This window comes from Simochromis diagramma, unplaced genomic scaffold, assembly GCF_900408965.1.
Source record: "Simochromis diagramma unplaced genomic scaffold, fSimDia1.1 OVJJ01000131.1, whole genome shotgun sequence".
Lineage (NCBI taxonomy): Eukaryota > Metazoa > Chordata > Actinopteri > Cichliformes > Cichlidae > Simochromis > Simochromis diagramma.
In genome coordinates this window covers 6,155,489-6,183,345 of record NW_024387200.1, presented here as the reverse complement: position 1 = coordinate 6,183,345, position 27,857 = coordinate 6,155,489, and the positions used below count along the sequence as shown (strand labels likewise).

At 39.3% G+C, this 27,857-nt stretch overlaps 2 protein-coding genes across 5 annotated transcripts; both read left to right on the top strand.

Annotated features, from left to right (window-relative positions):
• The first annotated feature begins 20 nt into the window (after nucleotides 1–20).
• Nucleotides 21–12,301, top strand: plat (plasminogen activator, tissue). 4 transcript variants are annotated; one of them, XM_040050840.1, is made up of 15 exons: nucleotides 21–3,267; nucleotides 4,903–4,990; nucleotides 5,314–5,437; nucleotides 5,644–5,778; nucleotides 6,606–6,716; nucleotides 8,232–8,406; nucleotides 8,603–8,694; nucleotides 8,787–8,961; nucleotides 9,060–9,145; nucleotides 9,243–9,305; nucleotides 9,424–9,628; nucleotides 9,732–9,868; nucleotides 10,530–10,670; nucleotides 10,817–10,965; nucleotides 11,072–12,301. In XM_040050840.1, exons 2-15 carry the CDS (start codon nucleotides 4,928–4,930, stop codon nucleotides 11,237–11,239), a joined length of 1,824 nt encoding a protein of 607 aa, XP_039906774.1. In that variant the 5' UTR covers nucleotides 21–3,267; nucleotides 4,903–4,927; the 3' UTR covers nucleotides 11,240–12,301. The 4 variants fall into 4 exon arrangements, with proteins under 4 accessions (XP_039906774.1, XP_039906773.1, XP_039906776.1 ...); XM_040050839.1 differs by having other exon boundaries at nucleotides 22–194; XM_040050841.1 differs by having other exon boundaries at nucleotides 23–194; nucleotides 5,314–5,356.
• Nucleotides 12,302–14,072: 1,771 nt separating this feature from the next.
• On the top strand, nucleotides 14,073–25,852 carry si:dkeyp-117b11.1 (B-cell linker protein). The gene is made up of 19 exons (XM_040050843.1): nucleotides 14,073–14,377; nucleotides 17,786–17,811; nucleotides 17,923–17,948; nucleotides 18,035–18,072; nucleotides 18,448–18,538; nucleotides 18,628–18,695; nucleotides 18,794–18,809; nucleotides 18,935–19,006; nucleotides 20,255–20,283; nucleotides 20,967–21,003; nucleotides 21,112–21,187; nucleotides 21,389–21,419; nucleotides 21,606–21,642; nucleotides 21,730–21,832; nucleotides 22,834–22,871; nucleotides 23,116–23,159; nucleotides 23,853–23,921; nucleotides 24,257–24,415; nucleotides 24,523–25,852. Exons 1-19 carry the CDS (start codon nucleotides 14,375–14,377, stop codon nucleotides 24,637–24,639), a joined length of 1,080 nt encoding a protein of 359 aa, XP_039906777.1. The 5' UTR covers nucleotides 14,073–14,374; the 3' UTR covers nucleotides 24,640–25,852.
• The last annotated feature ends 2,005 nt before the right edge of the window (nucleotides 25,853–27,857 follow it).

Below are 27,857 nucleotides of genomic sequence, written 5' to 3'. Positions count from 1 at the left end.
ATCAAGCATCATCCGGGCCGGAGCCGACATCCCTGACGTCAGCCCGCTCCCCTGAAGCACCGGTCGGACCGGAGCGCTTCGGTATAAACTTGGAGCGGAGGGACAACCAGCTCAGTCAGAGCGGCAAATACAAGAACACTCAGAGTTACTGCAAAGACAACGAGAAGAGATCCTTTCAGAAGATTTCGTGTCTGGTAAGAGCTTTTTTCCTCCCTTGTATTAAGATGTCACCGCGGTGGAGGTTTACATGCACCAGAGGATTCTCCTGCAACAAACTCCGTTTTACTACGTTTCCCTCTCGCTCGTTATTATGAAACAGTAATTATTAAAGGTTATTCAGTTAATTGGATCCGCTTTATGTGATGATGATAATAGTGTTGCAGGGATTTTGCGCGGTTCCAACTAAACGTGTCAATTGGAATTAATTATCATGTTTTATAAAAAACAATCAAAAGGAACTGAACATTTTTTTAACTGGTGTGTAGTCTTGTGATAGAGATATATTAAGGTGTCTCTTGGCATATAATGCCATAGATTAAAATAATTAGAATAATAGTACAGCATAAACAGCCAAAACTATACTAACAAGTGTTTCAGCTAATACAGGATGTCGGTTAAGGTGTGACTTTTTTCTTTGTCTATTTAATGTCATGCACGTTGCAGCACCACTCATAAAAGTTTTGGGTAAGCTGTGTGAGGAAAAAAAACTATCTTGCAGCCTATGATGTCATTTATGTGGAACATCTCATACTTTTCTCACCCTGACCTCAGCAGCTCTCTACATCCTCCTCCACCTGCTAAGTTTGGTGGGAGTCTAAAATCACATACAGCACTTTTCAATTTGCGTAATCAAAACTGACACAAATTGCTGTACAGCTTCTTTAAAACATGGTGATATCGTGCTCTGCTGCTGGACTGTGTGTGTATTATCAAGCTGGATTCCACAATGCCTCAGTATGTGTTTCTGTGTACCAGCTTGAGCCAAGCCGAGTGTGGCTAATGAGCTGGATCTGCGTCTGAGCTGGCGCCCTTGAGAGCGTTCTCCTCCTTAGCATCTGTCAGCGCTGATGTTGTCCATCGCACTGATAATCTGTACTGCTGTGTGCTGAGAGAAAGTAGAGTTTGTAACTGGTATCTGCTTTCCTGGCAGTGTGGTCAGCTGGATTTTTGCCTTACACTTATGTTTGTGAGTCATAGGATCAGCACCTGGGGTCTTACAGCTTTAAGCCTTCTTATATATCTGTAGTCTTCCTTTCTGACCAAACCTTCATTTACTTCACACAATGGCCTCGAGACTGGATGTAAAATACATCAATGCCTACATGTGTCTCTGCAGACCTCGAGCTGGCGTGACTCAGGAGGACTCATTCTCTTTCTGCTGACCTCTGGGATTTAATTCCCCAGAACACCCTACCGTTTTTTTTTGCCTTTCTTTGTTTTCTTTCTGAGGTCTTCATCCTTGCATCCTGTCCTGCATAGCTGTCTCAGATTCCACTATCTCGCCACTTCTAACATCAGCAACTGCTCCCATAACCTGCATTTCTTCATTTTAGGAACTTGGGTTTCATTCCGATAAAGATTGCAAAGTATCATATTGCACACAGAGGGAAGGCAACAATGCTGCTCTCTGTTCTGTGGGAGTTTACGGAGCCAGATCACAGCTGCTTTGTTGAAGCTTGACTGAAATCCCCCGAGTAAAGAATGCATAATACCTTCGAAACATCTACACACATGCAAACCTCTTACTCAAAAGAATAATACCTACTGAAAGTATGGTAAAGATTCAGCAATACCATCAGGTCAGACCTGTTCAACGCTTTAAAGTTCAGAACCTCTTCTGAGAAATACCAGTAAGAAACCAACTGTAAATTTTTACGCTGTAAAGGTGTTTCCTCTGCTAATTCCCCCATGTGCACCAGTGTGAACAGTCCTCCCACTCTTCACTACTTTATTAAGTATCAAGTGTGATATTTGTGTAGATGAGAGACGGGAAGAGTGACCACAAACATGCTCAAAGTACTAGAAATTTGAATTTCACACAGAGGTGTAAACTTTGTTCCTTCACAGTCTCTAACTTTAACATTTCAGCTTTGTCTCTAGTAGAGAAGCATGCCTGACCCTTTTTAAACTCAGTTGCTACTAATTTTTGCTGAAAAATCTGATGTCAGAGACCGTGGACAGCACTTAAAACCAATTCCTTAAAAACACCAAAGTAGCATGAACATAACTGCTCTATGTGCATGTTTGTGTCTGTGTGCATCTTATCATCTGCTGCATATGTTTGCTGTTTTCACGTGCTGCAACTCATAGCAGCTGTTATGACTCACAGTCTGACTGTTGCTACTCTGAAAATGCTTTCATTTCTTCCATTCATAACTGACCTACTAACTGGGGGAACCACACTCTCCACAGAGTGCATACTTGGTTGTACATGTTTCAGCTACTAAAAGTCTGGGTGTAACAGACCAGTGTGTTAAGCCTCTCAGTGCCAGAAAGCTGTATTGTGTCTCATTTAGAGTTTACTGCTATTTATTGCTTAGGATACTGTTTTAGATCAGCTAGGGTTATAAACTGTTATAAGATCATTGCTACTGCAAAGTGGACCAAAGACTACATAGATATCTGTAATTAGTTGGAATACTGTAATAAGATTCCATATTTTACACTTTTATTATTATTACAACATTAAATTTAAGTCATATCAGATATTTTCCTTTTGAAATAGCCACTTTTTTAGTTAAAAACAGATTAAAATAGGCCAGACAGATAAATGTCTGACTTTTTGTCCATGCTTCTGCATTATTATCCACATAGATGCATTAAAAGTTGTAAAACTGACCATATAAAAACATATAGTTGTACTGTAAGATTACCAAAGGAATGTTGTTTTTTTATGGCCCCCAAGTGGGCCTCCGCATGAAAGATATACTAGAAAGGGTGGATGCACATATGTTAACATCCGATGAGTGTTTGTCGGCAAGTGTTTTCGTGCTTGCGTGTGTTGATATGTACGCCCGTTTCCTAAATACATGGGGCCTGTGCTGGTTGTGTTATAGACGGAAACACATGTTTTAAGCTGACAGGGCCAGAGAGAGAAAGAGGGGCGACTGCACTGAGCTGAACAGCTGCACAAAGGAAACAAAAAAGAAAGTAGTGTTTTGTTGTCGCCCTGCCAGTGAGGTTCCACTGGAGGGTTACAGCACAGGACAACAGGGTTTTTATTTGTCAGAGTCAAGAACAGCCTCCAAGAGACCTGCGCTCTTAATGGTGAGTGTGTGAATTTGTGTTTCCATAGTCAAACTCTGAGAGGGAGTCTTTGTTCAAGGGACAATGAGGAGAATGAACACTAAATCTTTGTGTGTGGGAGTGTTGATTAGCTCCACGTTCCTGAGCACTTTGTGCGTGTATGTGCGTGTATGTGTGTGTGTGTGTGTGTGTGTGTGGGTGTTTCATATATACTGATATATGAAAACACAATGCAGTTTTCTATTAGCTCAGTCAACCGCAGAAGGTGATTCAGTGAAGAACAAGCCAAAAGAGAAGAGAGGGCAAAATGTATGCAGATGTGTCTGGGTCTTTGCATGCTTGTTCGTGTCAGAGATTTTTTGGACTATTTTAAAATCACATGGAAATTCTTTATATGGATATTTTTTTAACTTTTCAGGTCAATTGTGTCCAGTGTTGTCCTTTTTTCTTTCTTTCTACTCCTGCTTCTACTCACCCCTCCTTCTTCTGTGACTCATGTTTACTCACACTTGATTGAGGAGCTACACATGCTCCTCTCCACCACTTTTCTGCATAATTAGACTCTTCTATAACAGAAATGGAGCAAGTGGGATATCAAACAAAAAAAAGGAAATATAAATTTAGTTACTTTTTCTTGGTCTTTTGTTTTTTCCTTGAACTTCCCTTTGAAGGTCTGAGTCACTTTGTCCTCACACAGCTGCTGCTTTGCTCTGGTAGAGCAGGAAAGCTCACAGGATGGTTCAGAAATTGTTTTTCTAGTGTGCTGCGTTTCATCGCTCGAGGGCTGTCTGGACTGTGTTGTTTGATGTGGCGATCACGCTTTCATTTTTTTTTTAGTTTTTTTAAAGACTTTATCTGTGTCCTGTTTATTCCCAATGGGAAAGAAGTAGATTAAATGACAGATAGTGATAATAGAGTCTTTTGTGGTATGTAAATTTTTAAATAAATAGGATGATATGGCCTCATAGGAACATAAAAATAAGCGAACTGAATATAGGTCAGCATTGAGTTTATTCACTTTCCTATGAGACAGCTCTGCAAATGCTGCTAAAACTTCCTCTCTGAGTCAAGAAGTCAGCTCGGCTTCAAGAAACAAGGAATGACCCCCAGGTTCCCACAGCTACCCCACCTCCCCCCACCCTTTCCTCTCAGAAACAGGCTTAGGGATGGAGGAAGGACCTACAGTACAGCTGGGAGGAGGTGACCAGTGTTCATCATTTTCCTGTGATTGTTGGCTTAGTATTGGTGACAGATTAAGGAGAAAATCTTAGATTAACATGAACATGACCTCACTTTCAAGTCAGTCACCTGACTGAATGTCGAATATTTGAAGTGATCTGAATTGTTCCGGTTTTTGCACAGCTGCAAGTGTTTTCACTGTGTGTACGTAGTGACAATGACAGCGATGGTTAATGTCTCGATATGCAAAGAACACATTAACTTTGAGAGAAAGTGGAAAAAGAACGAGTTTTGTCTTTATTTATGACCTATTTCACAGCTTTAGGAAATGACTATTCATAATTTTTATTTCTCATAAACCATTGTAAACACAGTCACGTAGCTGTATGCTATTCTTTGTCTGTGTTTTATTCCCTGATCCATCCATATGTCCATATAAAACTGCTTCTAATATGTGCATGCGTTTTCTCACTCCAGCAAACAGAAGACCTCTGGAAAAACCATGACCAGGTCACTGCAACTAATAGTGCTCCTCTGTGCTCTCTGCTGCTGCCTAGCGGACGATGTAAGTACTACAGAACAATACCATAAGCTGTCTTCAACCTACTGAAAATCCTGCATATTTTACAAGGGCTTATCTCAATACAGTCCAATTCCTGTGGTTTATTATCCACTTGAGCAAACATTTATCCCGTTTAATGTGTTTGAATTTGTGTTTTTGCTGTATGACAGTGTGCCACTGACTAGCGATAGCATTCATCAGCATTTTATTTTAAATTGTCTAATTTGAAGTTCATACGCTGACTGTTGCTTGAGCTGGAGGCTGAAGCCTTTCATCCAGTTCCCATGCATGTCTGCTCCATGTTTTACTGGTCCTTTCTATTGCAGGTGGAGCTTCTCCGCACTAAGAGAGGGACTCGTTTTTACAGAGGTGAGCCTTACAGGCAGCCAGCCAGAGGGACGCTTTTGATTATTCATGTCCAGAAGTCTTCACCTTCCACTGACACCTCCTGTGAGCCTCATTGCACTTTTGTTCATCTCCTCTAATAACACCAACTTCTTCTTCATAATCATCAGTCTTTTCATTTTTTGCTGTCAGCCACGTGTTTGTGTTCCTCCCTCCTGTGTTTTTATGTTTCTAACAGTATGACAGTTATGTTTTTCTGTGTTTTGTATCATTTTATTGGCTGTATACTTATGTTTGTGTGGTGTTTTCAGTACTTTGCATGGATAGTGAGACGTCTGCTGTGCGTAGTTTTGGGGACACTTGGCTACAATGGAAGGGGCAGCGTGTGGAGTACTGCCGTTGTGATTTAGGAGGACGAGCGCGTTGTCATATTGTGCCCGTAATCAGTGAGTGTGACATGGATGCACATACACACAAACACAAGGAGACTGTCTGACTGACTTTTCTAATCAGTTTTTTGTTTCCATTGAGCAGAATTTAAATGTACTATTTGTTCATCTGTCTGTCAGTCTTCTTTCCTGCCCTCACTGCCCTCTGCCTTCTATTATAACTTCAGTTCACCTCTAACGGGCTGTTATAACCTCAAACGATTATTTTTTGTTGGCTTGCCTCGGTTATGTGTCCAAATCCCTGTTATTTCAGTGCATCCAAACGAAGAGCTGCTGGGTTTTCTGTGTTTTTGAGTGGGCGTCGTTTAGTCTGAGATTATTTGAACTAGATTCTCCAGACATGCCCTCGTGCGTACTTTCACCCCCACTGACGAATTCTGTGAAGGCTGATTACCCCTCCCTCAGTCAAATTACAACCACATTTTCAGTCTGCCAAACTGCAACATCTGTGAGCTCATACCACTGGGAGTGACAGCAGAGCTGTTATTCTAAGCGTCGGCCTTTAGGAAATGTTGAAATAATAAATGAAAACGAGGATTGCAGATGGCATGAAACCACTTCTGCTCTACAGAGAAATCCTTGACCTGACATAAAAGGTTTCAAAAAGAAACTATGATGATATTTACTACAAGTAACAAGAAAGTCCGGGTGAACCATGCACAAAGACTTTTGCATAATCCTCAATGTTTCACTGTAGTATATGACACACAAGCCTCAAACCCAATCTGTGCAGTGGTCATGGCACATCCATCATATACTAACTATTTAAACTGTTAGTGGATGACGTGTGGCTGACTAAACGGCGCTCTGTCTGCCTCTTCCAGACTGCTACGTGTCTCAGTGTTATAATGGAGGAACCTGCAAGGAAGCCGTGTACACTTCAGACTACATCTGCCAGTGTCCCCGAGGCTTCACTGGGGCTCAGTGTGAGATCAGTGAGTATTCAAGAAACACCTAAACACCTAAACCGTGGGTTTTCAGCTAGCGAACGACCAGAGATATAAAAATAACAATTAATATAATTTCATTATGTTTTCATTTCAATTTCAAAAGTGCCAAAAATCTTATTCTTTCTAATTAACAATCCAAAACCACAAATATTCAGTTTACAGTTACAGAACAGAAAAAAAAGCAACAATGAAAAAGCTGTTAAAGAAGAGTTCACTCCAAGTTTTCAACATAAAACTCGCCAGTAATCGTTTTTTGGTGACCTAGGTGACTCAAATGATGGTAAATAAAAAAAGGAAAGAAATCCACAAACTTTGTTGTGAAAACTTTATAGTAATAACTAATTTTGTTCTACTGAATTTTGTTGCCAAACCAAAGAAGCTGCAACACAGCTCAACCAAGGGTGGTTGCACTCAATATTTCCTTCCTTTCTGTCACAAGAATACACCTTTTATCATGGGTAGATGGACACTACCGATGGTTTATATGATCGGTGTTTATAGGTTGGCTTTAAATTCAGGTGTTTTCTACCTCCTCCAGTATTAACATCAGTATAAAAACTGTGCACCAGGAGCTTCGTGGCATGGGTTTCCATGGCCCAGCAGCTCCTGTAGGTGTAATGTGTAGTTCTTACATGAAATTTGTAGATGTTCATGAGCAACAAAGTCACGATTTCTGGAAAGAGACACTGACTTTTTCAGATGATTTTTTGTTTTCAGCTTTGAGGCCCATAAGGCGAGTGTCACTTATATTTAGGACAAAGCAACATTTCAATAACCAGAGTCTCCAATACTGGACAGGTCACACCTAAACAACCTAAAATAGGCAAATAGCACTACAGGCTGGAGCAAAACACATGCGATTGATTTGTACTGTGCTTTTAAAGCAGCAGTGACTTCGGGTGTGTCCATAAACTGGTGGTCTGATTAAAGCTTGTTAGTAACTCTTGATAAGATCACAGTCTGACTGTGTGACTCATACTACTGGTGTCATGGGCCTGTGGTTTGGAGGGAAGACATAAGGATCATAAAGGATGGAATAACATTCTGGGATATGAATGTTTTTGTTTCTGTGGCCCACTTTTAATCACTTGAAGGACACTCCACCCTCTCAGTGGAATAATTATCTGAACTTCAGCGGTCACAGGCAAATGATTTTAGTGAAAAAAACTATGAGTTAATATGGCCAGGCTATAAATCTGATGCATTTACAATCATCATAGGTTATGTTTGGTCACTGTTTTAAAACCACTAATTGGAAAACGGCGATATAAATGCTATTAGGGCACAAATTTAAAGCCTTATGTAAGAAATAACAATGTTTTCATAATTTATCCAAAAGCTTTTTAATAGTCTACAGCTTTTTCAAATCTAAAAAACCCCTGAAAAAAAACAAGAACAAGACATATTATGTCGGAACAACTTACTCAGACCAGTTATTACGTTAATATCAGTCTCATATATAAATTAGCAACTACCACTGTCTGTTTCTCTCTCCAACAGACACCAATGAGAAGTGTGTTGTGGGGCAGGGTGATGGGTACCGTGGCACCGCGAGTGTCAGCCAATCAGGAGCAGAGTGCATCAACTGGAACTCAACATCTCTGAGAGGAAGGAGGTTCACGGCTCGAAAAACAGACGCCATCAGCCTTGGACTGGGCAATCACAACTTCTGCAGGTACCTGTGCTGGAGCGTCTGCGTGAATATTTCATTTGCTATCTATAAAAAATAACAAGACTGGGATTGTTCGTCTTGAAAGCTGGTGGCCTGGTGTTAACAAATACTGGAGTAGACTTGTAAACATAATATCCGAGCCTTTTACGGAAGCTATGAAGATGTTCCCTTATTGTCTTTGTGTTTCTCCTTATGTCAGGAACCCTGACGGTGACAGCTCTCCCTGGTGTTACATCTATAAAGGCACACAGATTGAATGGGACTTCTGTTCTTTGCCCAGATGTTCAGAAGGTATAGATATACAAAATCCTAACATGTAGAAAGATCAAATACCATTAAATGTGGGCTTACATACATCTGTCCATATGTGCTCTTTGGAGCAGATAAGCACAGAGAATGTGCGCTCGGCTCTGGCCAGCAATACCGAGGCACAGCATCTGTCACCAAGAGCGGCTCTCGCTGCCTCCCGTGGGACTCTCCCGCTGTCAAGCGCAAGATGTACAATGCTTGGAGAACGGACGCATTGGAGCTGGGACTGGGCAGCCACAGTTTTTGCAGGTACATAGGCCAGCACTTATTTTAACTTCCTTATAATTGCAGTACATTTGATGTTCTACTTTTAAATTTAAAAAAAAATCTATTTTTTTATTCAACAGAAATCCAGACAATGACGCAGGTCCATGGTGTCACACCTACAAAAATATGATTCTGACCTGGGAGCTGTGCGACGTACCAAAATGCTGTGAGTTCCTTTACATCAATGAGTTCATTTGGCAGCGATAGCAAAGACAGAAGTTAAATATTGAGACTGAGGATAACCATAGTTTTCCTTTCTTTAGCGAGACGTCCGCCTATGCCCACTCTTGACCCGCGTGCTCCCACCACTAATAACAATAACAGAGGTAGGATATCTTCACAGCCAGTGAAAACACCTCAGACATAACCAAAAGTCCCTCCTTCTGGGTGTCGATTAATCCTACTGTCGTTCAACCATCATTCTCCAACCTGTCTCTTCTGTAGGAACATGTGGAAAGCGTTTAGACAACACTTTATCCCAACCATCGTTCCGCATGTTTGGAGGCAGAGCGAGTGAAATCACGGAGCAGCCGTGGCAGGCGGCCATTAATTTTTACCAACCCCGTCACAAAAAGCACTTTCATCTATGCGGAGGAATCCTCATTGACTCCTGCTGGCTCCTGTCTGCTGCACACTGCTTTGAAGAAAGGTAGCACTGACTTCCAGCTTTCACACATGCACGCACATACACTAAACACCAGTCGAACGTGTTTGCCATATAGCAAACAAACGAGTGCGCTCTGTCTTTTCAGAAACGATGTAAATAAACTGCAAGTAATTTTGGGGAGAACGTTTCGGAAACAGAACTCCAGCAGCGAGCAGATTTTCAGCGTCGAGAAACTCTGGATCCACGAGAAATATGACAAGGAAACATACGACAATGACATCGGTGAGTGAACATTTCATTGTAACAGAAACAATAATCCAATATTTTTTAACTTTGTTTCGCACTTTTTTATATAAAAGTTTAAAAATAAACTTTTAAACACAGCAGTGTAAACCTGTAGCCCAAATTAGGTTTTCAATACAGTGCGTAAACTTAAGATTAATTTCATAGTCGGTACAAAGAAAGGTATCGCTTGTACCTTAATCCAGAGACACAAATACACAACTGAACTTTTGGTCATGTCTTTGAGCTTTTGGCTTTGTATGATTTGGTCTTAGCCACAGCAGCCCCTCCCGACTGTATTTCAAACTTTCTGCAAGAAGGTAGGGTGAAAGGGGCCAAAAATGTCTAATTTTAAGAGCATGACCTGAAAAGATGCACCGAGGTCCTCTTTAAAAGCACACAATCATTGCCAGACTACAAAAAAAGAGCTCTTAGTCAAACTGTTTGTGTGGAGAATTGAGGCTACTTTAGTCATACTTCAATGTTAATAATGAAAACAGAATGAGACGCTTTAGTGAACTTGTTTTCCTCCAGCAGTAATGATATGGAAGCTTAAGTGGGCAGCAGAGGCTTGTTAAAACTTTAACTCAACTCTCAGTCTTCATCCCACATTTTCCCAATGCATTGCCTTGACTTTCCTTTGGTCACTTTCCACTTGCAGCTATTTTGAAACTTAAGACGGACGTTGGCATCTGTGCTGTAAACTCTCCAGAAGTTCTTCCGGCGTGTCTGCCCGAACGTGGGCTGGTGCTGCCCGACTGGACTGAGTGTGAGATCTCAGGCTACGGAAAAGACGCAGAATGTAAGAAAACTAAATCATAGCCTTTTTTTTTCATTTTTTATGGCTACTACTGTACTTATCGCACAGACAAGTTGGTGTCATTTTAAGTATCTGAGCAGCAGGGGACAGTATAGGCAATCTAAACTAATGCAACGCTCTCTTCACAGTTTCTCCAGAGTATTCAGACCGTGTTAAGAGAGGTTATGTTCGCCTGTGGCCCAAAGAGCGCTGTGTCCCAGGGGTGCTGTCTGGACGCACAGTTACCTCAAACATGCTGTGTGCTGGTGACACTCGAGGCCTGGACGACGCCTGCAAGGTGAGAACACCCACACTTATCCTCACAGTTAAATCATGCTCATAACATTATAACTTTTATTTTCTTTACACTTTCCCTTAAATTTGCTTCTTGGATTCAATTACAGGGAGACTCTGGTGGCCCGCTTGTCTGCAGATACAATGACAGGATGACTCTGATGGGTGTGATCAGCTGGGGCGATGGGTGTGGGCAGAAAGATAAACCTGGAGTCTACACCCGTGTCACCAATTACATTGACTGGATTAACAACATAGTTAAAGCAAACCCGGTTTAAATCAAAAGAAGATGCAAATGAGATGCTGGAGACTAAACGCAGAGGGTGGAACAAATATGTTTATCATTAAGTTGATAGACTGAGACACCCTCTGGACTGTTGAGGGCTGGCTCTAGATCCCACCAGACAGAAAGCTTATGTGATAATGGCCATTTCTACAGAGACACACACGAAAGACCTCAATCGGGAGTTTTTGTGCTCCTGGGTTTTATGTTCGTTACAGTCTTCAGTGTGAAAGTGAAAAGATGAACTGAAAACACATTTTTTACCTTCTTTCTGGGAGGTTTTAAAGCTGTTTTCCCCCCCTGAGCACTGGCAGTTAACCTATCTAGATAAACAGGAAAAAATATGGATATCCCTCTGCTTTTTGTGGTTGACTTTATGCTGGTTTATACAAAAATGACACAGTGGCACGCTTAAGATCAAAAGCACTTTTAATCCTCACTCAAAGCAGGCCTTTACTTTGCAGAGTACAGTGAAACACATGGGGATGTTTCTCCACAGGGCATTTTAAAGTCCTTTGTCAGGAGGACTTGTCTTATAGCTGAGAGATACATTTACTTAATTAGTTTAATGCAAAATGTTCTGCATTTGCTCACAAAAGGGCCTTCATCCAAACCACAATCTGCTGGTTCAGATTCTGCTTGTTTTTGCAGATTTTAATAGTTTGGCACTCTGCTGTGTTGCGCTGTAGATTTGAACTTGTGGGAGAAGGTAACAGGAAATACTGCCTCATTCTGGAAACCTGTGTCTTAGGAAGAGTTCAGCTGCACCTGGGCTGAGCCCATACTTGTATGTAACATGTATATTATATATTGTATACTGCTTATTGACTGCAGAACTCAAATCTGTAAGAAACTCATGTCTTTTGTGAGAATCTGGATTTTAGAAGTTTTGTATTAAGTTAATGTTCATGTTTGTTTTATACTATTTTGTAGAAATCTAAATATGTTACTTATCCCTGTATTGCCACTTGATAATTTATTGTTGCTTGATAATTGTTATTGCCTTTCTACCATATTCAGTAATACCATTGTCAATAAATAACATTTGAAATCATTTTATCAGATCATTTTAAGCTCATCTTTTTCTCTCTGTTGGAGGAAATTAAGTATGTTCAGTCTCATTTATAGATAACAACAGCCACCCTAACAGGTACACCTGTTCAACGGCTACAAATATCGATCTGGCCAATCACAGGACAGCAGCTCAGTGCATTTAAGCATGCAGACCTGATCAAAACTATTAGCTGAACTTCAAAACAAGCATTAGGATGGGTGATTTAAGAGACTTTGAACTTGACATAGTTGTTGGTGACTGACCAGCTGGTCTGAGCATTTCATAAACTGCTGAGAGAATGGTCCACAAAGGAGAAACTCAGTGAGTGGCAGTCCTCCCAACATAAACGCCTTGTTAACAGAGATCAAAGGCTAGAGTGCAGAAATAACCTAAAAAACAGTTGTTACAACCAAAGTATGCAGAAGAGCATGTCTGAAAGTATAACGTGGAGCCTTAACGCAGGAATGTTACAGCAGGACTGGATACCTCTCCTGTCAACTAGGAAGTAGAAACAGGCTCATTAAACTGGGACAGTAGAAGCCTGGAAAAATGTGGCTGGTCTGCTGAGTTTCAACTACATTCAGATAGCTGGGTCAGAATTTGGCACAACCAACATGAAAGCATGGATCCATCCTGCGTTGTATCAATGTTTCAGGCTGCTGCTGTTTCTTTGGCACACTTTGTGTTCTTTAGTACCAATTGAGAATTTTTTAAACACAACAGCCCACCTAAGTATTGTTGCTGACCATGCCCATTTCCTTATGACCATAGTTTACCAATCCCAGCTGGTTGCTGCATTTATCAGGATACACACCATGTCATGAAGCTCAGACTCTCAAACTGGTTTCTTGAGCATGACCATGAGCTCACTGTACTCGAATGCCCTCCACAGTAACCAGATCTCAATCCATTAGAACACTTTTGGGATGCTGTCAAATGGAAGCTTCACATCATGGATGTGCAACCGACAAATCTGCAGCAACTGTGTGTTTCATTCTCGTAAACATGGACCAAAATCTCTAAGGAACATTTCCAGCACCTTGTTGAATCTATGACACAAGAATTGAATCATTTCAGAAGGCAAAAGAGGGTCTTAGTAGTAGCAAAGTGCACCTAATAAAGAGTTGAGATAATTTATGTCTCTAACATTGCCTGTTTCTAAACCACATCCTCTTTAAAATGATTTACAAGGCTTTTTTTTAAACCCTACCAATCAACTATTTATCAGTCAGAAACGTTCATAGTCAAAATTCAAACATATATTGGAAGATGGAAATTCCTAATGAAATAATGATATTTGACAATAATAAAATTATAAAATGATGGAAAAAGTAACAAAACTGGTTGAAAGATCCATTTAAACTGTCAAAACTGGGAACAATTTTATTATGTTAGAGCAGCAAATGTAATGTTTTACTCTTACAAGGTATAGTTTACTTTTACCAATGTAAAGGCATTTGTATTTTAATAATCCAGTGTATTCCTACACACCAAATGTGAGTGATGATTCATCACAACATACCGAAGCATTATTTAAACCTTCACTTTCCTAGTTTAAAAAAACACAGCAGTTTTCTTTTATAATAGTACTAGAAGAAATGGCACCTTCACTAAAGTTATGATGCCAGCATTTTGTCTCCTGGAGGTTCAATAAAGTAAATAAAAGTATCTTCAACATCACATGCTAAACGAGGTCCTATCATTTAGTTAGGAGTAATAGCTTCATTAAATACATATATACTGTGGTAATATTTTATTTTTACAGCATACAAAGAGAATGTCCTTTGCTGCCTGCAACAAATCAGCAATTTCAGTTGGTTATATGACTGTTAGGTAGGGAAATTTGGAGCCATGTTCAAGCTGTGCAGCAGGTCAGTTAAAGGCAGACATTTGAGCAGCAGGTGAGGCTGTCTCTCTTACTGTTACAGGTAGGAAATGCAAATGAGTCCAGCTAGAGCTGATTCACACGGTCTCTGGCTCACACGCTTTTAATCTATAAAGCATTTGCATCCAAGGACCGAAACAAAGACATATCCTCATGACTTGAGCTTTGAGACGGGTCCCCAAGTCGTGAAAATGGTAAAGTACTGTTTAATTAAGTTTGTTATATTTTGGTTTATGGTCTGATAACTTTGGGTGGAGTGAGAAGGAAGCGAGCAGGTGTTGTCGAGGCCCGCTGTAAAACTTCCATGTAGTTATTTTTAGCTCACCTTTATATCTTCTTTGGAGTTCGGACTGTGGGAAAGATACGACGGCAGAGATCATTTTAAAGATGTGATTGTATGAGAGTTTAAAGGGTAAACAATGAAAATATCCCAGAAAACTAGCGTTTAGAGACAAGTTGAAGGTAAACTTTTACCTGCAGGCATCTGTAACGACCAAATAAATGTCCTCTGGCAAATCAAACAAGTTTGTGTGTTGCTTGATGGTTTCCTGAAGTTATTAGATTTTGTTGGATCAAACACTGAATCACAGTTGGGTTTGGTGCTATTTTTAATTTGCGCTTCAGTTTCACTTCCTGGTTTGAGAGAAATTAAACGACTGTTGTTGTGATCTTTTTGTACAGTTTAGTGGAGACGTTCCCAACTCTCTCTGAGGTTCTTGTAGAGACACCGACTGACGTTCGAACTGAAATCTTTGCACGTTTAACTCTTTTATGTCTAAACATAAAATCTGCTCATACTGTATAAATGACTTAGAGCTACAGAAGTATTTTGGCAACACAAAAAGTCTCTTTGCACATGTGATTCAATAGGGTTCAAGTTCCTCTTGCTTTTCGCAAACAGTTCTTGCAGGTACATTCTTCCGTACATTAACAAACATTAAACACAAACAAAGGCGAGCTCCAGCTTTTGATGTTTGACTGCAATATAACTAGTACAGAAAAGGCAGAACATAATCTTTCCACCTTAAACAAATGTTAAATTTCATGGCAGCTGTTTGTGCAGATAGTTTCTGAGATGAAAACTATTTTTTAATTCCTATCAAATATAATTGCTCGTGATAACAGATGAATAGTGTGTTATTTGAATAATGCGTGTCTAGTCCTTGTTTGCATCAGATTTCGCTCCACAGCTGCGCGACTTTTTCCTCTTTCCTCCTGTTTACTCCCACAGACTCTGACACCACTTTTTTCAAATGCTCCGCTTTTTATAAAATTTCTCATCTACAGGTAGCGTTTTAACACAGCTCTTATTTTAAGACAAACCTTAGCATTGTCACTGAAACCTAACTCAGTCTTAACATGTAGACATGCTTGGGATTAGAGAGAATGTCGTGAATAGCTGACTAGTGATTTACTTCTCCTTTTTTATCACCTTTCCCCTGCTCCTCATTTATCAGGACTGAAACACCTGGTTCCTGACGTGTTGTGTGTACAGACAGAAAGTGATCTCTCCCTGCCTGTTTATCATCATTTACATTACATCAGCACTTCCTCTACAGCTGCCTCATGCACTGGGACGAACTCAACTTCCTGATATTACTTTTGTAGTGAATTCCACCGTCTTCTGTAACCTCAGCTGTAAACAGCTACACATAAACTTGAATTTCACAAATATTTTTAGTACACTTTTGTTTCAAAGCTTATTTTGAATAAGATGTAGCAGCAATCAAAAGCCAGACAGATCATTCATGAGGATACAGTTGGGAAAAGTTGACATACCCTCATCATGGGCATGAATGTCATGGCAGTTTTGGCTTTTTAAAAACTGCTCCTTTTTTCAGGTGGGAATGATTGTATAACATACACAGTTAAAAAAAGAAGAATTGGATGCAAAAAGTCCAATTTATTCTAATGCACACAGGGTCAAAAGTATAAAAATATTGATAGACCCTGCTGGTATTTGGTTAAATGTTCCAAATCAAGCTGGACGCCAACCAGACACTTTTGTTAACCATCACCAAGCATAGTCTGTCTGCAAGGCTGACCACTCCTCTCGGCAGAATTGGTAGAGTCTATCTACACTAGCTGGCTTCCTGGCACAGACCTGGCTTTTAAGTGTTGCTCACAAATTTTCAGTTGGGTTGCCATCAGAAGGTCAATGTTAGCCCGCTTTATCAAGTCCAAAACCAGTTTTGTTGTGTTTTGAGGATCATTGCCCTGCTGGAACATCCAACTTAACCAAGTTTTAACTGTCTGCTGTTTGATTTGGAGTGAAGTTGAAGAATTCATTCTCTATTATTCCAACAAATTGTGTGACAGGTGGTACAGTGTCCTTAGTTTTGAAAGCCTCACCTTTATGTCCTTCCTAATATTGTGGCCAAATTGCTAAATCTTTGTCTAATGTGACCAAAAAAAACTTATTTTGCTTGTCCATGTGGGGAGCTGTAAATGTCAGTTGAATTTGAAGTTGTTGATTTTGCAGCAGGTTTGTTTTTCTTTTTTTGTCAGCACCCTCTCTGTTCACAGCAATTTGAAACTCACTTCAAACCCAAATCATCACACTTGCAGCAGTTAGTTGTTTGAGCTGATGTGCTGTGTTTGGTTTCCCAAATGTGGCACTGTGCATCATAGGATACGATACAGGATAGTACTGTTATAAACTTTGGCATTTATCATGAAAACTGACACTTGCTGAGTCACAGATGTAGCTCCTGGGATTTGACCATTTCTCTGAGCTTTGCACAGTCAGACCTTGGAGTGAATTTGCTGGGACATCCATGTCTGGGAAGATTGTCACATTGTGTTAACACAATCGTGAAAACTGTAAAGAAATAAATTGCCAAAACTTCTGCTTTTACAGAGCTGCTCATACTTGCCCTGTGAAAACTTTCTTTTTTATGGGACTTTATGTTTAGGGTGGTGGAAACAGTGAATACAGCAGGTGTTCTGTAATCATGGGCTTTATGGACAATAAAGGAGGCACGTTTCAGGAAAGAAGAAAAACCAGCTTTAGATTATCAAGCAAATTATGTCATATAATAATTATCTAATGTGTACAGAAAAAACAGTGTATGCTTGGCCAGTGAAAGCGCTTATAGGTAATTACAAAAAGACAATTTTATGTCCTTTATTTAATGTTGGGAAGTTTTAAAAGATAGATATTCTTATATGATTGTTTACAGAACTGTGTCCTATCCTACTGTATTTTCATATATTATATTGGCAGATAAAAGATTAATATATCTCTGAGAGTAAATTACACCACAAAAACATACCCTACAAACATTTTGAAGTATTTACATCCTGTGTAAAATGATACAGTGATACCTCAGGTGCTATTTTGTACTGTGTTTTTGTCTCCTTTTCTGCACCAAATAAAGCTCCATTGTTATGTGACCTTATCCAAAGGGGGAAACTGACTCAGACAGACAGATGAAGCTGATAAGTAACTGAAAGTAAATCATTAGGCATGCAGTTTAAGAATAATGGGCTGTGTCACATAGAGACAGCTAAATATCTGTGTTTCTGTCGCTCTGCATCTACTCGTCTCATGAAATCTGGGTATTTGTTCACTAATTTCTGTGGTTTCTGGTGTTTTTCAGAGTTTCTTTGGAAGACTGAAGAACCAGTGAGTATCATGACCAAGACAGAAACCTCATTCATTCTCATTCTTTCCTGCTAAAAGCTTATTGTATTAAAGTATTCTCTGTCCATGTCTTTTCTCCCTTCTTCCTTTCAGACCTCCAGCTCCTCCTAGGAGGACGGGTGGGATTTGTTTTCACTTTATTAAAGCTGCTTTGATGCCTTTTGTACATCTCTTATGTTTATTCATATATGTTTGTGTCCTACAGATAACAATGCAGCATTTGGGTGGCCGGAGGATGAATTTGTAAGTAGGAAGAGAACAAGTTCTTAAATTGCGTGTGTGTGGTTTATAATAGGTTTGTTATATTTTTGTACTTTTTCATTCAAGTTTTGGGTATTTTAGGGGCAGGATTTAAGTACTGAATAGGCCAAAAACAATACATATTGTGAAGGGAGCTGACGCACAATCAAGCAGACATCCCGGTCTTAATAATAACAATACGAAGCAATGCTTTATCATGATAAAACTAAATAGCTTTACAATATTAGAGCAGGGTACACACTGAACAGAACAGCAGTCTATCTCATGGCAGCCATACTGCTAAAATATTAAAGTTTTATAGTTTGTTTGGAAATAATTATTAAGATTGTTAAGATTACCAACCTTTTCTCACGGCAGGATGATGACAACGACATGTATGAAGCTCCTCCCTGTGAGCGACCGGCTGTCAAAGTGCCACCGAGAGCAGTGGAGGAGAACGTTTATCTGGGTAACATCTGAGTCTGGCAAACTTCAGCACAGATACCGCAGACAGTGAAACACGGTCTTTTCCCCTGAAATTCTTTCTGCTTTTTGCAGAGAGGACTTCCAAACCCGGTGTAACACCGAGGCAGGTTGCACCTCCACCCAGACCAAGCAAATCCTCGGTAATAAAAGCTCAGGGTCTACTTCTTTGTGCCTGTCAACATAGATGTTTTACCATGTTGTAACTGTTTTTTTCATTGGGAAACCTTCGCAACGGCAGGATGCCATCAGCAAACGTAAGTAACTCAGCTCTGTTTGATGATTTTTTAAAATCTCATCAGTCCTTTTTTTCCCCCCTACATTTTTACGCTTTCATTTGTGTACTTTAATGAATCACATAAATACATTTATCTCTCTCCAGCACCTGAGGTCATTAGAAGTGATAAGCCAGGGAGGAAGAAGATGCCGCTTCAGACAGTCCCTGTAGAGGAAGGTAATCAGCACCAACACAAAATATTATTTTAAAGGAAGAGTGCACCAGAGTGTAACTGAGTGAAAACTGACTGTGAGGAAGATTCTTTAAGGGGTGATATGGGTGCTTCTACTACTACTTCTTATAATAATAATAATAATAATATTAATGAAGACTATACTATGTTTATGAGTTTATTAGCCATGTGGTATTTCCAAAAGCTGCTTGATAAACTCAGGTTGCCAAACACTTGTAGCCTCTGCTTGATGTTTCCAACAGCAACATAATTTAGAGCTGTGAGCAAAACAAAGAGGAGAGTGCCACCTGCTGTAGTGCCACTGAGCTGCATATTAAACATTACAAAATAAGATGCAAGAACCCAAAAACTGCAGGCCTCAGAACAATCTTCTGCATTTCAAAATGATGAATATCTCAGTTTTTTTCCTTTCAATCTACACTCAAATACATTCACTCAAATATAAAGATATTTCTCAGTATTATATAAATCATATTACATACGGTGTTTTCTTTTAATAATTTGGGTTTGGGTTGGGAAAATGCTTTTAAGCAGAATGGGTTTTTCCATTTCTCACCCCAGTTTGTATTGATGCATCTCTTATGGAAACGAAGAGCTTCAGCTGACACTGACTGCTGTGTAAAATGGGAAAACGACCAGGATGTTGATGCTAATATTTAGTGAAGTAGAAAAAAAAATCTGAAAATGTAAACAGGCCTATTTTTCATTTGAATATTGCGTATTTTAAGTATGTTACATAGGTAAATAGATTTGTGGTAGTCACTTTCATTGCTGGTGCTGTGTCGTAAACAGACGACTAACTTAAGCTCCTACCTGGCGTCCACATATGTGGACATCACATTTTGGCTTATTTAGACCAAAATACTCAATTTTGCTCTGCAAGGGCCTGATATCCACTTACGAGGACATTATACTGCTACTGTTCTATCAAAATTCTAAATGAGTATCCTCAGATGTGGCTCTTATTTTTCTTAAAAACAAAAATAAGGTAAAAAAAAAAAAAAAATCTGATAATTCTTTGTTTTTACATTCATCGGGCCCCAATATGCCCAAATATCAAAGAGAAATTAAAAATGCATGCCGTGGAAGAGTTCGGGTCTTAGGAGGTTAAGGATTATTCTAATTACTTACTGAATAGGTGCTTCATTCTGTGTGCACATGCTGGTAAGCATCACCACTGTATATTTGTGATATGGCAACATAGATCACTAGTCTTTTTTTCTGCATTTCAGATGTGTACCTGGATCCAACTGAAGAACCGGTGACTTAAACATTATTATGTTTTCTTTTTCTTTTGTGTGTAATAATATACACACAAAAGAGTGTCAGTTTGAGTGTGTGTGTGGGAGGTGCAAGGAGTCACCCACGACATGTCTGCACTCAGAGGGGGCTGTTGTTTCATAAGGGCCTTTTATAAGCAGTCGGTTGTCTTTTGCTACACCAACAACTACATAAATGTACCATTACCCATGCATCTTCTTCTGGATGGATGGGTATTCTGGGGCTGGAGCCTATCCCAGCTACCATAGGGGAAGAGGCGGGGTACACCCTGAACAGGTCGCCAGTGTGTCACAGGACACGGCCATTCGCACGCACATTCACACCCATAGGCAATTTAGAATAACCAAATAACCTAAACCCACTAACTGCATGTTTCTCTGTAGTAGCCAGAAAGAATGCACACAAACATGGGGAGAACATGCAAAGTCCACACAGAAAGGTCCCGGTCAGATGGTGGAGTCAAACTCCGGACTGTCTTAGTGTGAAGCAACAGAGCTAACCATGCCTAGATAAACATTTACATGAACATTAAATCTTAGATAAGTCACTAATACCAAAAGCCAATAATACCTGCACAGCTGCATGAATGTAATTTGATGTTTTCTTCTGTATGGAGAAGGTTAATGCCCCTTTGCATATCATATTTGTTGGTTTGCGTTACAGGACGATGATGATGACCTTTATTTAGAACCAGAAGCAGGTAAGTTCATACACACTACATAGGCAGTAGTTCTGAGGCATTGATTACAAGTTTATATGAAAGTGTTTGAAAACCGGAAGTTACTTTTACTTTCCCCCCTCTCTCCAGCTTGCTCTCCTCCCCCGCGTGGGCCCATGAAGATGCCTCTGTCTCCCAGGACACCGGCACCTGCTCAAATACCCTTGTAAGTTCATCTCACTCTGTTTCAAAGCAGCTTTCATCCTATTTGCAGGCAAGCTATGATACAATATGTCTTTATAGCTGTGCATTCTAGACAATCATGTGCATTTTTTTAATGCAAATATGGTATTTATAATAGGGAAATTATGTTTTAAAGTCCTGGTAGTAAATATGCAATAAACATTAGCCCTCTCACTGTCTGCAGGAAGAAGCCTTCAATCCCCAGAGATAAGTCTGTGAGTGTGTCTATTAATCTCTGTGCTTCATCTTTAATTTTCTTATGCTAAGCTGGGTCCTGATTTAAAGTAAGCTGTCAGGATACAAGATGAGTTTTAAATTCTTACCCCATATTCCCATTTCCAGTGTCTGAAATTAAACTTACAGGTATGACACAGCAGTAACATTTATTTCCCTTTTTCCAGAATTTTGTTTTGCCTCCATTAGAGGACAGAAAAAGAGGTCAGAACCACATCTTCCTTGCTAATTAAATAAATCCAGACAGCTCACAGTCAAAAGATATAAGGAGTACATACATTGCTTCTATAGGTCCTTCGGCAGAAGAGAAACGTCCCACTTTTGCAAAGCCCCCTCCACCAATTCCTGGTTCTAAGCCGCATCTGCCAGCAATCCTGAAGGAACCTAAAGCCAGGTATAAGAGCTGACAAATACAAAGAATTTGTGCATCTATATATACTGTATATATATATTGTACAACTTGCGACTAAAACATTCTGGGAACACCTTAATTGGGTGGTTTTTTTCCTTCAAAGTCAGCTTCACATGCATGTCTGGTGATTTTGTTTTACTTCTTTTATGTCCGCTTTGGTTCTTAAGATAGGTAGAGCTGTTCATGTGTCACTAGCATTACAGCATAGCATGCATATGGCTTATTTAGTGAGTCACAAATACACAAACGTTTTATGGTTTTACTACTGTTTACTTTCAGTTGCAACTGGGAACTCAAAATTCAAAGTTATTCAGGAACACCATAATTGTATGATGATGAAATTTACTTCACTGAGACCCTAATGGACTCGCAGAAAGTATTATTCTTTTCTTACAGTTGTTCTGTATGAGGAAATCGCTGCTTGTTTCTGCTGTTACATTGGGAATTTGTAGGGATTCACTCACTTTTAGCGCTAGCCTCAAGTGGCCATTAAAGGAACTGCAATTTTTGACATTTCTTTAGTGTTGTGCCAAAAAGTGTAATGTCATTGCTTATGTTAGTATAGACTGTAGTATATGAAGGGATTATATATAACGTAAAGAAATGACGCATTTTACAGGTATTGTTACGACACTGCGTTATTGTACCTACATTACAATCAAACCACTCCCTTCTACACAAAAACACATCTTTATAGAACTTCTAGAACTTCTTTATAGACTTCTAACCTGTGACAGGCTCAGAATGCCTTTATCTTGTTCATGATAGATATACTTGATGTGTATTTCACAGATTGTAAGCCAACAAATAATTTACACTTTAAATACAGGCAATGATTTTTTTTGGGTGGATTATCACTTTCTGGCACAGCACCTGACCCTGAGGTTATCACTAGAGCTGACCCCCATCCACAAGACCTGCAAGTGTGTGCATGTCAGAATTAAAGTTAGTGTCTAATGTTAGCCTTCTTTTCTATTTTTCAGCCCTCCAAATCCCCCAATACCAGACACTAAGCCTGTGGGTAAGCTCAGTTTTCTTTTTTTAAGTCTCTATTAAATCCAAAGGGACGACTTATGATCATTTTGAGTATATTTATATTTGCACTTTGATGTAATTGAAACACAGTTTTCATCATACTTAAAAAAAAGAAAAAACAAAACAAAACAAACAAACAAAAAACAACCAACAAAACATTTGACTGTTGCCAAATACAGATTTCCCATGAACTTGTGCTTGACAAACAACTTATCTTTATGTGTTTTAAGCCTCCTATGGTGGTATGAGGGTAACCAGACATAACAGCCTGGAGGTAAGAGGTGAACTGTAACTTAGCTAAAAGTACTTATACAATAATGTGAAAATCAAAAATCCTGAATTCAAAAGACCCCCCCCCCCACAAAAAACAACCCAAAAACAAAACAAAACAATTTCTCTTATTAAGAAAAAGAAAATCTCTCTATATATGTATATCATTCTTAGTGTAGTGGTTTACACATTCACTTATCGAAGGAGACACAATCCCAAATATCTACGCATAGCAAATTTGAATAGATATATGAGACATGTTTTATAGGTGCGCAGTTATATAAGAACCAAACATTTAACCAAGTTTGAGATGTTTGAGATGCATGAGAAACATTTTTAGACAGAAAATCTTAATTTGAGAAATGACTGGTAAACTTCACATTCATGTAGTAGAATATTTACTACGAAATGTAATGATTTAGTAAATAGTAGTTCAAATTCGTCCTCATGTAGAGTGGGTCAGTAAATGCACTTATACTTCACATTGTTCTGTCTCCCTATGCTCGCTTTCTTTTTGTGTCTTTCCCCTCACCTCCCAGCTGATTGGCTGCCCCTCCTTGAATACTTTCAGTTCTTTACCTTACAGTATTGAAGTGTCTTCATGAGACTGTTGTTGTGATTATACTATATAAACAATCCTGCATTAAAGTTGGTTTGATTCTCTTATTGATATATCTGCTGTATGTTTATGTTTCAGGATAGAGAATGGTTTGCTGGTGACTGCAACAGAAAGACAGCAGAGGATCTCTTACAGAGAATCAACAAGGTAAACCTGGTAGTTTTAAAGTGATATAAAAAAATAATGATGGTATGTCTCGCTGACACTCAAACATAAAACTCAAACAAAAGCTAAACCTAAGTCAGACAGCTTCAGGGCTCCATGGCAGTGATTTATTTTCCATTTCCTCCACTTACTCTCCCTGATGCATGTAGAGTCTTTTTACATTCCCCCAATTCATTCCACGATTCATCCATTTATCAGTTTTAGTTGTAGCCTGCTTGACTATTCTTTCATATCTGTCAAGGTTTCCTAAGATGTTCTTTTACATCTAGTTTTATTTATTAGGTTTTCCTCTTCTCCTCCCTTTCTCCTTATTGCAGGACGGTGCCTTTCTCATCCGATACAGCTCTGCCCAGAGCACGCACCAGCCCTACACCCTTGCCGTGCTTTACCAGCAGAAGGTGTACAACGTTCCCATTCGCTTCCTGGTGGAAACTAAAGCCTATGCCCTTGGAAAGGAAGGAAAAAAGAACGAAGAGGTGAAAAGACAAAGCAGGATAGAAAAATTCAGGAGTTACTGAAGCCTATGAAGAATTCCGGGCATAATTTAATCACACTTCTCTCTTTATCTTCTGCTTTCTCTTAGACTTTCAACAGCCTGGATGAAATGATTTCTTACCACAAGAATAACCAACTGCTGCTGATTGACAGCAGGAGCCAGGCCAAGCACACAGCACATTTAACCCACCCTGTATGCACTTAAAACTACACTGCAACAACCTGTTCAGACGAATCATGAGGATAATGGCACAATCACTTACTGCGGGGCTACTGGGTGTCAATCCCAGAAATGTAGTTTCATCTTTATGGAATCTATAACACATAGTACTTTTTTTCATTTTAAATAAGGGAAAGGAGACAGGGTAACTTTCAGTGCACCGAGTGGTCGAAAATCCTCAGTGACACACTGCCTCAAGATAGCATGAAGCTCAGAGCTCGTCAACTTCGGTGCCTGTTTGCACCATATTGTCATAGTAATGAATAGTTAACTGTTGATGGTAGGCTCTAGCTGTGAGGATGTTTAGCCTTACTGTCATCACTTTTAAAAATACAAAAGCTAAAGTTCTGCTGTTATGAAGCATTAAAATGTCTCAAGAGCTTCACAGAATGCAGCTAATATCTATCTATCTATCTATCTATCTATCTATCTATCTATCTATCTATCTATCTATCTATCTATCTATCTATCTATCTATCTATCTATCTATCTATCTATCTATCTATCTTTCCTGCTCATTCATATTATAATACTTATGTGTGATGCACCACTGAGATAAATATCTGTATACACTACAAGTTTGAATTTAATTGTGTCTTTCCATTTGGTTATTTTAATGACTTTGACCTATTATATTATGTGTACTCTGCCTTTTCAGTGTATTGTTGTAGTAATTTGTGCAAAACAGACCAAAACTTTACATTTTATCATTTTCCTCATACGCTTATCTATGTTTACTATTCCTCTTTAATAACCACGATTTGCCCTAGATCCCATAACTGAAAATAAGTCTTTATTTGCGGTTTTTGTGATTTATGTTATTCTTTCAGAGAGTTAAGTACTTTGCAAATGACTGATGTTACTTGAAGTCCTTTAAGTAAACTCAAAAACCTGAATGTTTAAAATCTTTGCTTGTGGTATATCCTGGTTTCTGTGGGTGTATGAGAGCTGCATGCTTCCTGTGAGGATTAATCATAAAACCAACCCTAAAACCACCTGGTAGAACAATTACTGTGATACTGTATGAAGAAGTCAGGAGTCTCCCAGCTCCCAGTTTGCATACGTGAGACAGCTGCTCGCTACTTTTAAAGCTAGAATAAACTTTCTTTTTTAATAAAGGTTTTATTTAGGGCTGGATCAGGTGATCCTGAACCATGTCTTAGTTATGCTGCAATAGACTTGGCCTGCTGTGTGTGTGTGTGTGTTTGTGTGTGTGTGTGTGTGTGTGTGTGTGTGTGTGTGTGTGTGTGTGTGTGTGTGTGTGTGGAGGTGAGGGTCTTTTCATGTTGCACTGAGACTTTCTTCTTCACTTGCAGCTTTTCTTTTTCAATGTGCTTATACACCACTATTGCATTTAACCATTATCAATGATTAAACTCTGTCTCCAACTGTGTGCAGAACCTCCCTGAGTCTGGTTTTGGACTGGAGGTTCTTCCTGCTTTTACAGTGTTTTTCCTTCCTACACTCACCAGGTGCTTGCTCACACATCTTTGTCTAATTTGTGTTTCTTTCTAATATTGTAGATGAAAGAATAAAATATGGTGGTGAGACCTCATATGATATGATGTGTTATGTATTGTTTGGAGATGGTGGCACTGATAAAAACACAGAAGGCCAAGCTGGACGTGGCAGACCCTTGGAGAAGGGTGTGAACAGAATGGATAAGATTAGGTATGAATACATCAGCGTGACAGTAGTTTGGAGACAAGGTTAGAGAGACTAGACTGAGATGGTTTGGATGTGTGCAGAGGAGGTATAGTGGATATGTTGGATAAAGGATGTGGAATATGGAGCACCAGGGAGGAAGAAAAGAGGCAGATGATTCGCTGGGGCGACCCCTAAAGAGAGCAGCCAAAAGAAGAAGACAAAGAAGAAGAATTAGTATGTGATTTATCAACAAAAGTGTCAATTTGCATTATAGATGAATCACTGAAGTTACCTGCATTGCATGGATTAGATGCAATGCAATGTTTTAGCCTATGTATGTAATGCACCTATACGTGGTGCAGTTACATATGACACTCATATCCTTGCTTAACAGTCAAGGCATCATCATGTTTCTGTGCTCTTTAATTTTGACCGACTGACTAATGTTTTTAAGGGAATTAAAATGCTTTATGTTGTCTAGGAATGTCACACAAAAGCTTGCAGCAGTGGCTAAAAACACAGATGTTTGTGGGACTGCAAATAGAAATATTTGCATAAATAAGTAAAGTCTGCTAAATAACTTCCTGGACCCAGTGAGTGTAATTTTAATCTTTAAGCTCTGCTACAGGGTGACTGCTGGTATGACAAACTTGTGTTCATGGTCTAATATTCATTTCAGTCAATGAAAAGTAGCTAACAATAACTAACCCCCAGTCATTTTTGCATTTAGTTTTAGGATGTCATAGACTTTGATACATGGACTGGACTAAAATCACATAATTTTTACATGTGGTATCTGCATTTAAAAGATGTATTATTATTATTATTATTATTATTATTTTCATATTTTTCAAAGCTACTCATTTTAAGTTTTAATATGTCACTAGTAAATACTACATGGAACAAGACTACCCTTCTGGAACAGGCATTTTAAATGATGTTCATATTACTGCACATTATACTGATTCATGTCTGGTCTGAAATGTAAATGAGGCTTTGCTGTTTTTCAAAGGAACTGTTTCAAAGAAACCACAAACTCAGAAATTATGGTGTAAATGGTTTGACTTTTAAATAAAGCAGAAACCACATTTTCTATTCCTCACCCTCATAGACTCATTCTCATTGATGACACGCCAGAAAGGTTGTTGATGTTAACATAATACTGAAATGTACTTTTTAGTTGTGCATGTCTTGCTGCACTCCATGCACCACGGTGATGATGGGAGAGGGTCACTGACGTAAAAAGCTGCTGGGAAAAAAGCACGATTTGAAGTCCTCTGATCATCCATTCAGAAGCACACTTTATAGAAAGATGACTGCATATGTGTGATTGTGTGGTAATTATGCAAAGGTGGGGCGCATGTCACGAGCCCTGATTTCGAAGTTGGTGGAAAGGAAGGGGGAAGGGGCTGCGGCGGAGGGGTACAAAATGCGCGTTCAACTGAATTCATTGACAGCTCAGAGAAAACAATAATAATAAAAAAAAAAATCCAAGGGTGGGGCGTCACATGTGAAGTTATCCGTTTCATTAAGTAAGCACGGGCTTTTAAGACTGC

Coding starts and splice junctions, on each gene's coding strand:
- plat (XM_040050840.1), top strand. CDS start 4,928: ATGACCAGGTCACTGCAACTAATAGTGCTCCTCTGTGCTCTCTGCTGC. Junction 9,306..9,423: donor CACTAATAACAATAACAGAG/GTAGGATATCTT, acceptor TCTCTTCTGTAG/GAACATGTGGAAAGCGTTTA. Junction 9,629..9,731: donor GCACACTGCTTTGAAGAAAG/GTAGCACTGACT, acceptor CTGTCTTTTCAG/AAACGATGTAAATAAACTGC.
- si:dkeyp-117b11.1 (XM_040050843.1), top strand. Junction 22,872..23,115: donor ACCAGACACTAAGCCTGTGG/GTAAGCTCAGTT, acceptor ATGTGTTTTAAG/CCTCCTATGGTGGTATGAGG. Junction 24,416..24,522: donor AAGGAAAAAAGAACGAAGAG/GTGAAAAGACAA, acceptor GCTTTCTCTTAG/ACTTTCAACAGCCTGGATGA.